A 14966-nucleotide genomic window follows, 5' to 3' on the forward strand; every position below is an offset into this window, starting at 1 on the left:
ATGAACAATATCACATTTGGCAATGACAATGTTGGCTACTATGAAACTGTTGCAGGTGGAGCAGGTGCTGGACCATACTGGCATGGACAGAGTGGGGTACACACACACATGACCAACACCCGCATTACAGACCCAGAAATCTTAGAAAAGAGGTAAGGCAAGCAATACAAGATCTTGCACTCCATTCCAAAAAGTCAAACTATATTGTCAAAAATTATGTGTATGCCAACTTTGTGTCCTCATAGTATTTAGTACTTTTCAAGTTGATAGAAATGGAGGGAAGGTGGAATGAGCAGTTATGCATCTGATGTTGAGAGGTCTCTTCAGTGTGCAGACTGATGGGGTTTCCTCTTCTGTAGTTCACAGTTTCCCTATTTTTTTATCTCTTTAGCTACCGTGGTCATTGGCTTGCTTGACTCCTGCTGGCGTACATTGTGATGTCATTGGCAGAGCTGGGGGAATGTGCTTAGCTCCTGCACCAGTCTATTATTTTCTTCTCCTCATACAGCTCAAATCTTGGTCCAGATATTCTTTGTGACAAAGTTCTCACATTTGACACCAAAGCCATACAAGCCATCAAAGTATTCATGCGGGTCCCATTTCACAAGTAGAAACGTACACTGGTGCCGCCTTTATTGTTTGGGAGAAGAGCTTGTTTCAAAGCACTTTTGTAAATTCAAGCATTTCAACTCAGTCAAACAGACATGGAGAGAGAGAAACTGTTAACCTGCTTTATATTTTGCAAGATGGCAGTGGTGAAAGTTTCTAGCACAAAGATTGCAGGAGGGTTCCTTTTGCAATCTTAAGACAGTGCCAGACTACCTTGAGAAAGTGAAGGTTATATATGGCTGGCATCAGTCAGATCCTTCTGGAGGCAAGTCTGCCCCCAAGGTGGCCTTGCAGGATTCCAGAGTCACTGGCTTCCCCTCATCTACCAAAGGGTTAAGCTCTTCCTTGTCATCTACATCAACAGATGTTGAAAGACCTAAGTACCCTCCCAGTAACCACTTGCTTTCGTCACATGTTTTTTCCCTAATAAGTCATCCAAACACTGATACTCATCCCAGAAACTGTATTTGGGGTTCACCTTTGCCCTGTTTTTTCCAGGACAGGATACTCCGCTAATTCAGTAGCCCCGATCTCTGAGATAGATCAAGACAGTGAAATCTCTCTCTCTCTCCCTGCTTAGGGGAAGAGGTTCTCTTTGTTTGGATGGAATAATACTTGTTACCACTTGTCAATTTGCAAGTGACTGTCCTTGCTCAAATACTTGTTTTAAGGTGGTCCATGTAGGACTGGTGTTTTAGTCCATGTATTCTTTTTGTGACTTGAAAGGCCATTGGAGGGCCTGCCCTTGTGCAGAGGTATGACTGTTGCTGTCCTCCTCTCAGTCACAAAGTGTGTGGAGGCTGAGGTTGAACACTGTTGTTTAGGGCATAGATAGATCATGCTTGGGTAGCTATTTTTGCCTCGGACTTGCCTTTGGTGGATTTAATTTAGCTCCCAAGTTGCTTATTTTTTTAATTAATGTGTTTTTAGTATGATGGCTATTACTTTTCTTATTTATGGCCATAATTCTTTTCCTTTTGTTAATGGAGCTTATTGATATTGTGGTTCCACCAGGGAGGTGATCCTACAGGATACAGCTGCTTCTGTGCAGTTATTGACATGCTGGTATAAGATATCAATAGTAAGTTTCCACATACTCACTGGAATTTTCTGAGTTATGGGGATATGAAATTTGCTAGGGACAACAACTAGGGTCTCAGTTTTTTTATTTTGTGGGGGGAAACCACTTCACGGTCTGACCTGGCAACATATCTCTCAACCATACTGCATTTCTCATAATTTACCAGTTTTAAGGGCAAAAGAATGGGTGCCATGAATTCCCGAGTGGCCCCTCCAAAACCCAATTTTGTTCTCCTCCTCCTCTTCTTTTTTTTTTTTTAACAGTTTTTATGGGTGGCTGATGTGAACTAAGCACCTAGGATTCTTGACCTTTTGCAAGCTACAGTGGAGTGGGCAGGGTTTAGTGAGGAGACATACCCATTCATCCAATCAGTAAGCACTACAATTTTTATGGGTGGCTGATGTGAACTAGTGCATGACTGTCTGTGAAAGCATGTAGGATGAAAATAATTCCTAACCGTTTGCAAGCCACAGTGGAGTGGGCAGCGTTTAGTGAGGACAGACATACCTAGTCATGCATTCAGTAAATACTAAAATTTTTAGTCTTAATGCTGCAGTTAAGTGGGCAGAATAATAGTGTCACCTCTATTTTTTCTTTTTAGTGACTATGGTTGCTTTTAGGGCTCCTTTAGGAATGGTTTGGCACCCACAGGACAAGTCAGTGAAATAGTGAAAAACTTTTGTAAGGGTACTCATCATGCCATCCTTATGGAGCTGGCAAGGGTACTCAGGTAAGGGAGTGAGGAGATTAGGTGACTTTTTCATGCAGGCTGCTGTCAGCTATACAGTGTTTACTGACTGTTGGGACTGTGTCTTGCAACTTGAGTTAAAAATGGCATAAAAGCTATTTCTGTATCATTGGCGTAGTTGGAAGGCAGCACTTTTGGAACTGTTAAGGGGCAAGGGCTGTTTAAGAATGGTCCTGTATGTCACTACATCTTGTTCTTCCACTCTAATAATGTGCTTCTCCTATTAAGAGGCATTCTTCTTCCTCCTTCTCGAGGTCAGTCACTTCATCTCCCTGTGGAGATTGCAAGGAGTCGACTCAAAAAAGGTAAAAATTTCAAACCCGGCACTGCCATCTGTGATCCTTTTGGCCCCAGCCTCAGCACCACCCCAGTTGATTCTCACTCCAGCTATGTCCTCTTTATTGCCACCGGAGTTCCCGGTGCAGACACTTACGGCACCGACAGTTTCGTCAAAGCCTTTATTGGCACCATCTCTACAGGTACAGTCTCCTTCTGCACCGTTGGTGCAGACTCCTTCGGCTCTGTCCTTGCCGATGCTGTCATCCTCAGCGCTACTGCCCTCTACGGTGCAGACACCTTCGGCACAGACATGCTGTTTGGTGCATTCTCTTTCGGCACCATTGTTACTGATGCAGACACCTCTCTTGATGACACCATATTCATCAATGCAGGCATTTACCACACTGCCCTTTATGGTGCAGACAACCTTGACACCTATGGCACTGCCGCTGTCGGCGCAGATAATCTCAATACCATTCTCCTCGGTGCAGACACCCTTGGTTCCGGGATCTGCACTACACGAACTAGCAAGGACTAAGTACTCTTCTTCCCTGGATCTGTTTGTGGGAAGCCAGTATAGCCTCTTTTTAGACAGGCCAGAATCTCCTTCAGGTCTCTCTATGAGGTCGACCAGGAACCTCTCAGAACAGGATGTGTTGCGGCTTGTCGACCAGTTGCTTGTGGCCAGGTGTCTCTCTCAACCATCTAAAGCTGTGTTCACTCTTCAGGTGACTGTATTTCTCTACAGGCTCCAACTTACACTCCTTCTTTGACTTCCAGGGAAGCATCGAATCCCCTTCCTCCAGCAGCAACTCCCCTTCCTTTGACACCAACAGTGGACCTCACTTTGGAGCAGGAGTCGTCCTTGTGGCCCTTGGTGCACTGGGCACCGGGCTTTTCTCAGGCTAGTGGCTGTGCTATGGGGGTAGGCATTCTTGGTTCCATGCCAACTTTTTCTGTGGCACCCTCCAGGAATCCTCCTCCACTCATGCTCCAAGTCCTCTTGAAACTCCTGATCTGGGGGTCAGCTCATCGGAGCGGGATGTGACCCCAGTTCCGAGGTTGTCGTGCTCAGTTCCAGGCTCCGATCCCTCTTCAGGCAGTCCGGCCATCCAGGCCATGGAGAGGGCACTTGTCTCCATTGGCAAAACCTCCCTGTTGGAGTCCTCGCCCCCCTCTGTGCCACAACTGTCGCAGGCCACAACCACCGGACCCCGGGCACAAGGGCCTCAGGTTTCTCCCCCTCAGGAGATCCTCTCTTTGCAATCTTCCCCAGAGCTCCCCACTGAGGAAGTCCCTTGCAAGGCTTCTTGCAATAGGAAGCACATGGACTCTACTGAGGAGTCTTTGACCAAAGATACAGACTTTGATGATGGGGAAGGGTCCCCACGGTCACCCTCTGATGAGGTGTCCTTTAGTACATCCTCGAGATCCCAAGACAGAGGAATGACTTGAAGTCCTCCAACCCTTCCTCAGAGGAATCCATATTCCTGCAGGCCTTTTGTGCCCGGCCACCTACCTCCTGGGTTACCCCACCGGCCGATGAGCTTGTCCAGCTCATCGTCGAGCATGCATGGAAGGCTCCTGACACCTTGGAAGCTATACCTCAGAGGCCTGACAAGATTTTATCTCCCCCTGCTGAGCATCCCCACTGGTCAAAAGGTCTTCCAGTAGATGCCATGGTGGTGGCGAGCCAGACTGTCCATCCGCCCAATAAGGAGTCCCGGGCGATAGACTCAGGAAGCATGTGTTTTCTTCATCGACCTTCGCTGTAAGGTCCTTGAACTACTTGGTACACTTTACAAGGCTCCAGAGAGACCTTATCAACCAACTCTCTGAAACCTTGGCAGGAGCTGTTTCTGATGAGGTGAGCGGCAATGTAGCTTCTGAGATAGCGACCCTAGAATCAATATCCATTTCTTCCATGCACCTTATTTCACATTCAATGGAAGGAGCGGCTAGAGCGGCAGGCACAGGTATAGTCATGAGACGTCATGCCTGGATGCTCCTTTACGACTTTGCAGACTCCTTTAAGGCTTCCTTTATGAACACCCCTATTGAGGCCGCTTCATTGTTTGGCACCAAGGTTAAAGATACGCTGGCAAGGTGCAAACAAGATGGCAAGACCCTGTCTGCCGTTGGTGTCCGACACTCCACCCCTCAATGATTCTACTCCAGATATCAGAGGAGCAGGAAAATGTGGCACAGAAAATCACAGGGCTCTTTCCGTGATGCACGTGCCAAGTTCTCCCCTAGAGGCAGAGGGGGAAACTCTAATGGAAGATGCCCCTTTCGTGGCAGGAGAGGTCTGCAAAACTGGGGTTCTAGAGATTCTTTCTCTGGGCAACCCTACCAGCGCTCCTGAAGCATTGCCCGACTGATCACCTCTGGAAGCTGTCGGGGGGGTCATTTTTCCTTGTACCCCACTGCCTGGCGAACCATAACCTCCGATTCTTGGATACAACGGATAATATCCAGAGGCAACCACGTTCCCTTCCATCTCTGTCCCACCTCACCCAGAGACTTACCCGATGTCCCACTCACTCAAAGGGAAGGAGCAGCACATGAACTCCGAAAGCTGCTACAAAAAAGAGTCATCCAAATGGTCCCCCCAGACCAGACAGGATCCGGTTTTTACTCAAGGTTCTTTTTAGTGCCAAAAAAGACAGCGGACTGGAGACCGATTCTGGATCTCAGCAAATTAAACAAATTTGTAAAAATAGAGAAATTCACGATGGTCACGGTTCAGTCTATCCTTCCTCTTCTGGAAGAAGACGATTAGATGTGCTCTGTAAATCTTCAAGATGTGTATTACCATATAAAAATGGACAAGCACTCAAGAAGATACCTCCGCTTCTGCATAGGACCCAGTCACTACCAATTTCGAGCATTGCCCTTCAGTCTCTCTACGGCCCCCAGAGTGTTCACCAAATGCATGGCAGTGGTCATCGCTCACCTGTGACTTCAAGGATTCCAGGCGTTTCCATACCTAGACTGGCTCCTTACCACCCCCACCAAGCGTCTACTGGAAGAAGCCCTAGACTACACTCTTCTCACAGCTCAGCACCTGGAAATCACTATAAGCTGGGAGAAGTCCAACACTACCCTTGCACAATCTTTAGAATTCATTGGGGTTCTGTTGTACATGAGGAATTGCACAGCATCTCTTCCAGATCACAGACTTCAAAGAATAAGACAACAGGTTCAGCCACTAATCTGTCACCACAAATCCTCTGCTTGGTCCATACTCCAACTCTTGGAGTCAGTGGCAGCCTTGATCACCATTGTTTCTCTGGCCAGATTCCACATGAGACTTCTTCAGTGGCTACTTCTTACTCAGTGGTACCCTCTGCAGCATCCTTTGTCTTTTCAGATAAGTGTAACTCAGAGATGCAAGCAAGATTTGCTCTGGTGGAAGTCTCAAAATCCCCAAGAGTGGTCTCGCCCCTTCAGCCCCCATCAGCCAAAAGCCACGGTGATCACAGACGCCTCCCTGATGGGGTGGGGAGGCTATGTCAGGGAAACTCGGTCCAAGGCACCTGGTTGGAGACAGAGGCCCATTTGCATATCAATGTTCTGGAAATGAGGGTGGTGCTATTAGCATTGCAAGCTTTCCACGCCATCCTTCCGTCAGGGACTGTTGCGATCCAATCAGACAACATGTCAGTGGTCTGGTACATCAACAAGCAAGGGGGCACCAGATCTTATCCGTTATGCTGAGAGGCCTTGAGAATATGGCAATGAGCGATAGCTTCAAACCGCTTTCTAATTGCAATGCACATTCCCGGGAGCTCCAGTGTGATAGTGGACAAATTGAGCAGGTGCATTCTACAACCTCACGAGTGGTCCCTTAATCCTGTGATAGCAGCAAAAACTTTTAACCGCTGAGGCCAGCCTTGCTGCAACCTATTTGCCTCCCCAATCAACTACAAGTGCAGCAACTATTTTGCCCTGATTCCCCCCTCAGGGGCAGTCACTGAGAGATGCTCTAGTCCACACTTGGCCCTCGGGTTTGCTTTATGCTGATCCTCCTCTACCCGTCATCTCCCAGTTTCTGAAGAAAGCACAGCAGTTGAAGAGCAGAGTGATCCTCATTGCTCCATATTGGCCTTGACAAGTTTGGTTCCCCTTCCTTTGGCTTCACCTGCTAGATCGACCATGGATTTTCAATCCATCCTCAATGTTGATCTCCCGTCTGCACGGTCTGACTCACCCCAGTCTAACAAACCTGAAGCTGACAGCTTGGTTTCACCACTTCCTATGATTGCCAGGCAGGATAACCTCTCTTCCCCGGTGAGCAATATTCTTATTGCATCTCATAAATCATCCAGCAGGCTAATCTATCTCAGCAAATGGAAAAGGTTTATACTATGGGCAGCAAACAAACAATTGGACCACTTGTCAGCCCCAGTTTTGGTGGTATTAAATTACTTATCAGATCTGTTTCAATCTGGGGTGTCAGCCTCTACTATTCGTGTTCATTTAGCTGCCATCTCTTAATTTCCACATTGGCTTTCAGGACTCTTCTCTCATGTCACACAGACTCTGTAAGACTTTCTTGAAGGGCGTTTTTCACCTAAAACCTCCCTTTAGAAAACCAGTGCAACCTTGGGATTTGGCCTTGGTTCTCCAAGCCCTAACAGCTCCCCCCCTTTGAACCTGCGTCTTTATGTGATTTAAAGTACCTCTCTTGGAAAACTTTGTTTCTGGTTGCAATCACATCGGCCAGATGTCTGTCAGAACTTCAAGCTTTATGCATCAAACGTCCCTACCTTATTTTCCATAAGGATAAAGTATCACTGAGAACTAATTCTTCCTTTTTACTGAAAGTGGTGTCAGAGCAGTCTGTTGACCTCCCAGTATTTTTTCCTAATCATTCTAACAAGGGAGAGTATTGCCTACACTCCCTAGATGTTCACAGGCAATTACAATTTTATCTGGACAGAACAAAATCTACCCATAAATCAGACCAACTATTTCTGGACCAAGGCTAGGTCATCCTGTCTCTAAAGTTACGTTGGTGTCATGGTTGAGAAATTGCATTGCCTTCATCTACAACAAGAACAGCATCACCTTGCCTCACAAAGTGAAAGCCCATTCTACAAGGTCTATGGCAACTTTTCCATGCTAGGGCTTTCCTCAATGACATTTGCTCAGCTGTGACTTGGGCCAAACCCCATACTTTTATCCTTCATTACAAATTGGATTTGGCCTCCAGAGGAAGAGCTTCTTTTGGTTCCATGGTGCTCAGGAATGTCCTTCCATGAGGGCCGCCCAGAGATACAGGTGGCTGGGGACTCTGTCCCATTAGTAAGGAATGAACGAAGTAATAACAACATTAAATAAAGAAGTTTTGTCTTACCATAACGTTCCATCTGTGTTGTTGATCTTCATTCATTCATTACTTCCCACCCTCTGTCCCCCTCCGGAGGTTCCTGGTTGATCTCATATGCTCCTTTTTTCCATTATTGTAAGTCTGTTATGACCAGAGGTAGCCTCTACTTTTGTCTATCAACTTGCAAACTTGATCTGAGGTAACAGGGAGCAGAGCATTCTGGGCAGGATCTTGGCTTGAGAGTTTTTGGCTGACGCGAGCTTGGTATGAGGCCGGCTCGGTTCCGAGGACGGAGCTGATAACCCATCAGTAATGAATGAAAGAAGATCAACAACACAGATGGAACATTATGGTAAGACATAACTTCTTTTTTGCTAAGATTAGAATATTGCCTGCCATTAAGTGCCCTACTTTTACCACAAAACCCACGTACTGCAAGTCACCAAAAATCTAAATCCTAAGGTTCATTATCTTCTCCCTTCCCAGTGAACATCATTGATACACATTTAAAAAAAAATGGTTACCATTTACTACAGGAGACATTTTTGTGAAAATGTCTGACTTTTAAACTTTTATATGAGAGTTTCTGTGCACCTTTGCAAAGTAAATTTATGTTTAAATTATCCTCTTATTCATTTAGAGACAACATGGAAACTAAACTAATGAGATCTCCCTTTAATCTTTACCATTAATGAAAAAGCATTTTCTAAAACTGGCCCTGAATCCTGTAGAAATGTATCTCAGAAAATTAGACAAAGGGGGAATAATGTCATTTTTTTTTAAAAAAAAAGCTAAAGGCAATGATAGCACATGAGCCTAAATGTAAGTGTTTCAAAGGTAATGGTTTGTATGGATAGTTCTGCAATAGATTGCTTAAATATTTTCCATAGAAAAATATTGTTTCATATTGATAATCTCTATAGAAATTGTATTGAATGTATTCCTAGTGTTAGCTAAATCCATATATTCTAAGGTATTACAGTTATATTTGAATTCAGTTAATTGCTACACATTTCTGCTTTGAAAGAACATTTGCCAAAAAGCACTCCGTCTGTAAATCTACCTATCTGCTGATTTCTTCTGTTTAATTTCAGCTCATTTATTTTCTGGCTGTTGAAGTCTGAAGCAGTTCATTTTATTTTTATAAAAGCAAATTGTATTTTAGTTTTGCAGTTCGCACAAGTTCAAAGTTTGATACAAGTTAAAATATTAATATAAATAAAATACTGTTCTGATTATTTTGTGTTTCATGATCATATTTTGTCTGTTCTTTAGTTTGTTTAAAAGTTGGTATCCTACAATTCCATCTGAGTGAGCGAGGTTGCATAATTATGTATGCAAACCTTATGTTAATTAGCATGCAGATTTTTGGTCAGTTGTACCTATTTTTCATGAGCCTTTGCCCAGACTTTTCATGATTCCAGGTTGAGAGGTATGCCTGGCAAGTGATGATGATAATACACAAGGATGGATCAGGATTTCCCTGCATTAATAAGGACAAGGTCCAGGCTGTTGTTTCCCCCAGTGGGTACTTTTGAGTAGTTGTTCCAGAGCATTTATATTGACAAAGTCCAGGGATGTTTGTGTTAGCACACTAGTGGTGGTATATGTCACTTAGGAAAATAGTATTGGGTTTATTTACGAGTGACTCAAGTTTCTGTAAATATGTGTTATGCTGACTTGGGGCATAGATGGAGTTCTATAGCTGGCTGGAATATAATATTGAACTTTACTAATGGTGAGTTTGACATGAAAGAGGTTTAATGCATTATGTTGCTTGACTGGTCCTGATGTGAGTCTCTTCTGAATGAAGATTGATACACCTGTACCTTTTTTCCCAACCTATGTAGTGGGGGATCTAAATGTGTGGAAGGCATCGTAGTCTTGCACAGCTGGAGCACTGTCTGTCAATTTCAACAGTCACTACACAGACATCAGTGCCCTCAAGGGTGAGGTGGGCTTGTAGTAAGTGGAGTTTCTTGTTTAGGCTACTATCATTAATCAGTAGTCCCTTCATATTTTCCTCTGCTCTTTTCATTATATTGGTAGGTTAATCTAGTTAGCATTGCCTAAAAAAAGGCACCATGGGGGTGGACAATTTTTTAGCCAGTATTTGTACGCTTAGTTTAGACAAGTGCAGACCATTCTTGGTGAAGCAGCATGGTCTGTTGAACATATCCTGCCAGGTTACTAAATAATGTAACCCCTTCAAATGACACCAAAATCTAAGCCAATTAATAAACTAATTTTTTTTTTTGCTCAGATTGCAGCACCTTAGCAGAAATAGAATGCTGCTCATTGCTAAGCTCTTACCTGCTTGGGACACACACAGCCAGATCATGGTCGGACGGGGCCCTAGGCAGAATTTATGGATCAGCCCCTCCTCCACCCCTTGCAGCTATTCTAGTATCCCATTACTTGGCTGTCTCTCCCCACTTACCACAAACACTGTTCAAACCAGTCAGTGTGCATACTGTTTTCTTCTATACTTTTAAAATTATTACAGAGATTTAGATTTAATTTAAAACTTTTATTTCAAATTTGCAGAACAGAAACACTAACGGCCATTTGCTAAACAAAACATAAGTCTCAAATTGACAACAGACTTAGCATGAACAACAGAAAGCTTCTCTTTCCTTGAAACTCACATTCATTGAAACTTTCATCACAAATGCATTAAAACTCTTCATTGGAAATGTATTAAAACTGACATTCACTGAAAATACATCTGGCCAGTGGACAGATACAGGTTAACTTGGGCTTTGGTTTTTAAACTATGTCATTCCTCAATCCCCCACCACCACACACATTTTTGGGTTCATGCATAAGTGGATGTGTTTTTTTGATTCACCTTCCCGATTGTTTGCAATTAAATTATATTGCTTGTTTAATGCAGCGACATTTTTAGGTGCATTTTAAATTTGAACATATTTCTAGGAAGCAGAGGAAATAATGTATGCACCAGTAATGACAAATGTATCCATTCGGAGCATTTCAACTAAAAAAGGCCACTCAAACTGCTGCCATTATAATTCGTCAATATCAGTACTCAAGAATTGCTGCGATTTTATCTATGGTGTACACATAATATCTGATTGTGATAAAAATGGCCACTGTATTCCAACTTGATTTAATTAGATGCACACACTACTCCTGCAAAGACAGACTAATAGACGTTGTCAGGGTCATTTTTATCCACAGACATCCCTCAAACCCAGCAATTGTAGCTACATTGTTAACTGCATCTTTCTCAGATGTCAGTGTCAATGTCAAAAAATGAATAATAACCAAAGTCACGTATATCAAATTTATTTCACACAAAAACAAAGTAGCCAAAATATTATGACTTAATTTGCACACATGCACACTAGTCCTGTACAGCCAGGAAAAAGACTGTTTAAAAATGATCAGATGATAAGAGCATAAAGGTACTTTCATCCACAGAGACCCCCCCAGCTCTGAACAGCAGTTATAGCCACTTTAACTGTGTACACCCCTTATTCTTATGAAGATATTTTTATTTATTCTTTGTTGATTGATTTGCCCCACCAGGCTAGTGGCCTAATTTCAGGGGAGATCTATGGTAGCCAGGGCATTGGGAAACTTTCTTTACTCTTTTGGTTGTGAGGGAACACTGTTGCTGCTGCACTTCCGGCTTTTGCACTGAGTTAGCTAAGAGAAGCTGTACAGTAATGGAGGGAGAAGAGAATTGTTCTGTTGGTGACAGCAGTGTAGTTCTGTCAGTCGGTCAGAAAACTATTGAAAAACAAGTGGTTAGTACAAACAGTCAGTGTCAAACAGAATTTAAACCTCAGGATTTTGAAGAAGTTGTAAGTAAAATTGCTTCTGGAGGTTTGCCTAATAAAAAAACTGGTTAGTTTACTGGACAGAGGGGATCATGGAGAAGAGTCTGAGATTTTGTGGTTGGATATGATGGAAAAGGTTTTCAGAAGTGATAGTGAGTTGGGCAGAAAGGAAACAAGTCACAGGTTCATAGGAGATTACTGGGCTAACAGATCAAGAGCCCTTACAAGCCTAGCCAGTTTTACCCAGATTTTACCCAGTTTTCTATCCCTAAAAGAAAGAGAACAAGGGTTAACAATCAGGGTTTTGACAATTTTTTCAGGCTGCCTGTGTCCATAAGGGGGGGGGGGGGTAGGCGCTACCCTAGTAGTGAATTTGTGATTTCCCATCTGTTGGTACAGATTGCAGTTAAAGATGGTCAGGGAAGGGCTCTCTCTCCTCCATGTGAATAGGAAGCCTTTTCCAGAGGAGGGGCAATCTCTGGGACACATACCTGTCTCTTCACCACGATCTGTTCATGTCAGAGATCATACTTAGAGCTAGTTAACTCTTGTGCAGTTAGTTTTGTGAATATGCAACATTTTCATCAGGGTTGGGTTAGAGATTGCCTTGTAGGTCAGGCATAGAATAACCCTCAGTAATCTGTAGGAAACTGAAGACAGTGATAGGACTTTTAATCGGTCTGCATATGACCTGTTGGTTATACCCAGTATTTGTGTTGGAGGGAAACATCGGAGGATGCTCCAGCTGTTGCAAAAGGGAGCATTGTACTCTGTTTTTGGTCAGATGAGGGTCAACTACAGTGTTAGTATGACATCTTTGGATCCGGATACCATGCCTTTACTTATAATCTGATCCACATGGAAGGATTTCCTCACCACCGTGGACACGTGGTAGTCAAATTTCAGATTACTATCTATCTGAGTACCTAGATCTGTCATCACTGGTTCCAACTCTTTGGGGGGTGTTATCAATGTTGTAATTTGCAGGGGTATTTGATTTCCCAAAGGGTATTATTATGCACCTCTTCGCATTTAGTTTGAGGCCATGGCTGTGATACCAGTCATTAGTCTGCATCAGTCCTTTCTGTAAGATATCAACATCATTTGGGAAGTCAGTGATTGCCCCCAACTTGCACTCTTCAAAAAATGTTGTCAGCCAAAGGCCGTCTACATTTGCCTTGACATCCGAGAAGTGTATCCCAAATAAGGAGGCCCATCCCTGAGCTCTGTGGTACACCACTGGTGACTTTCTGGATGTCAGTTCCCCCACTTTAAGAACTTGTGTCCTATCTGTGAACCATTTGGTTATCCATCTGGTGACATAGAGGTTTATGCCCAATTTTGTGAGTTTATCTATAATACCTGAATGGGGTATTGTGTCAGATGCCTTGGTCAGGTCAAGGTAGGCAGTAAGCACTGACTTAGCCTCATCCATGGCCTTGGTTACCTTCTCAAGGAAGTCCACCAGATTGACCAGACAGGATCTGTCCTTGACGAAGCCAAACTGTATCACTTCTAGAGTCTGGAGATTTCCTGTGTCATTGTTAATCAGGCCCATGATTGTCCTTTCCATAGCCTTGCATATGAGCCTAGTCAGACTTATGGGTTGGTAGTTTCTTGGGTCCGTTGATGTCACCCCCATTGTGCAAAGAGATTACTGTTGCTGTCCTCCACTCTATTGGGACAAAGCCTGTCTGGAGACTGTGGTTAAATAGCGATCTGAGTGGGTCTGCTAGGTCATGTTTCAAGCAATTTAATAGGCACCCTAGGATTCCATTAGGGCCCATTGATGCCATGTTTCTAGCTTTAGAGAGTACAGTGACAACTTTTTTCTTTTCTTTTTTTTTGTGATAACAGGCAATGGAATGGTAGAGGGTATTTCATTGTGAGTGTGATGAGGAGTTGAAATTTGAGATGAATTTATTGGCCAGCAGGTTTGCTATTTCTTCTGGCTGATTATAAGGGGTCTATATTATATGCTCAAAGAGACTTTTCTTCAAACATGTAGTCATCGACACCTAAAGAGCAAACACTCTAAAGTGAGAACGGCCACATCTGCAAATTTCTTCCTTGGGGAAAAAATTCCAGGGCCGTACACAAAAAAACACAAACTTCAAACCCCTAAACTGTAAAAGTAGCCAACACCAAATCCAGCTCCAGCCAAGTGACATGTGGAGTACCTTAGGGTTCAGTCCTGGGACCGCTCCTATTTGGCATCTACTTCTCTGAAGTACAGGCCAACACTAAGGGACTTTGGCTAACAAAGTTTGCAGATGACTGCAAACTGGGAGCCATTATTGAATCCCCAAATGATGTGGATATTCTTCAAAAGGACCTTACAGAAATGGATGCTTGGTGCCAGAGCCATGGGTTCAAGCTAAATGCCAAGAATAGTTATCCCCCTTGGGAAAAAAACATGTACCCATGAATTACCACATAGGTGGCAGTACAATAAGCACCGAAAGTGTGATGAGAGACTTAGGGACACAGGTGGACAGCGGTCTCACCTTCGATAACCACATCACCACAACAGTCAGGAAATCCTTCTATGTGGCACACCGCATCACTAAGGGCTCTTCATCCAGAAAAAAGGAGGTCATTGTCCTACTGTACTCATCCTTCATTAGACTCATTATAGAGTACAACACCCCATTTGGTATGTACCTCACAAGACATCTACAACAGCTGGAAAGGCCACAGAAATACCTCACTAAAAGAATCACAGGCCTAAAGCAGATGCCCTATGCTACCGTCTAAAAAAACTCCAGCTATACTCTGTGGCATATCGTCTACTCAGAGGCGATCTCTGCTTAACATACAAGGCCATGTCAAACTCTGAGCTGTTGGACATGCTCCACTTAAAGAAATCCCAATCCCTCAGAGCCACACGCTCCAGGGATCTAAACCTTGTCATCTCAATGAACAAAACATGCTGGAGGGATAGGTTCCTGACCCAGAGACTCCCCATACTCTGGAATAGACTGCCCATACATGTCAAGCAGAGCGCCTCCTTGGCACTCTTCAAAAGGAACCTTGACGATTGGATGGGAGATAGGAAATTCACCCTGGGGATCACGTCAGTCGCCCTGCTAGACAGGGGTCCAGGGA

The 14966-nt window shown here is 43.9% G+C and overlaps 1 protein-coding gene across 1 annotated transcript in view; it reads left to right on the forward strand.

Moving 5' to 3' along the window:
• The window catches only part of OPLAH (5-oxoprolinase, ATP-hydrolysing), a 1902532-nt gene that overhangs the window by 1724056 nt on the left and 163510 nt on the right, over positions 1-14966 (forward strand). The window contains exon 24 of the mRNA XM_044067415.1: positions 1-152. This exon is cut by the window's left edge and continues 6 nt beyond it. Within this exon, the coding sequence (XP_043923350.1) occupies positions 1-152 (152 nt within the window). The remainder of the gene's footprint in view (positions 153-14966) is intronic.

This window comes from Protopterus annectens, chromosome 3.part1, assembly GCF_019279795.1.
Source record: "Protopterus annectens isolate FY-2018-M chromosome 3.part1, PAN1.0, whole genome shotgun sequence".
NCBI lineage: Eukaryota > Metazoa > Chordata > Ceratodontiformes > Protopteridae > Protopterus > Protopterus annectens.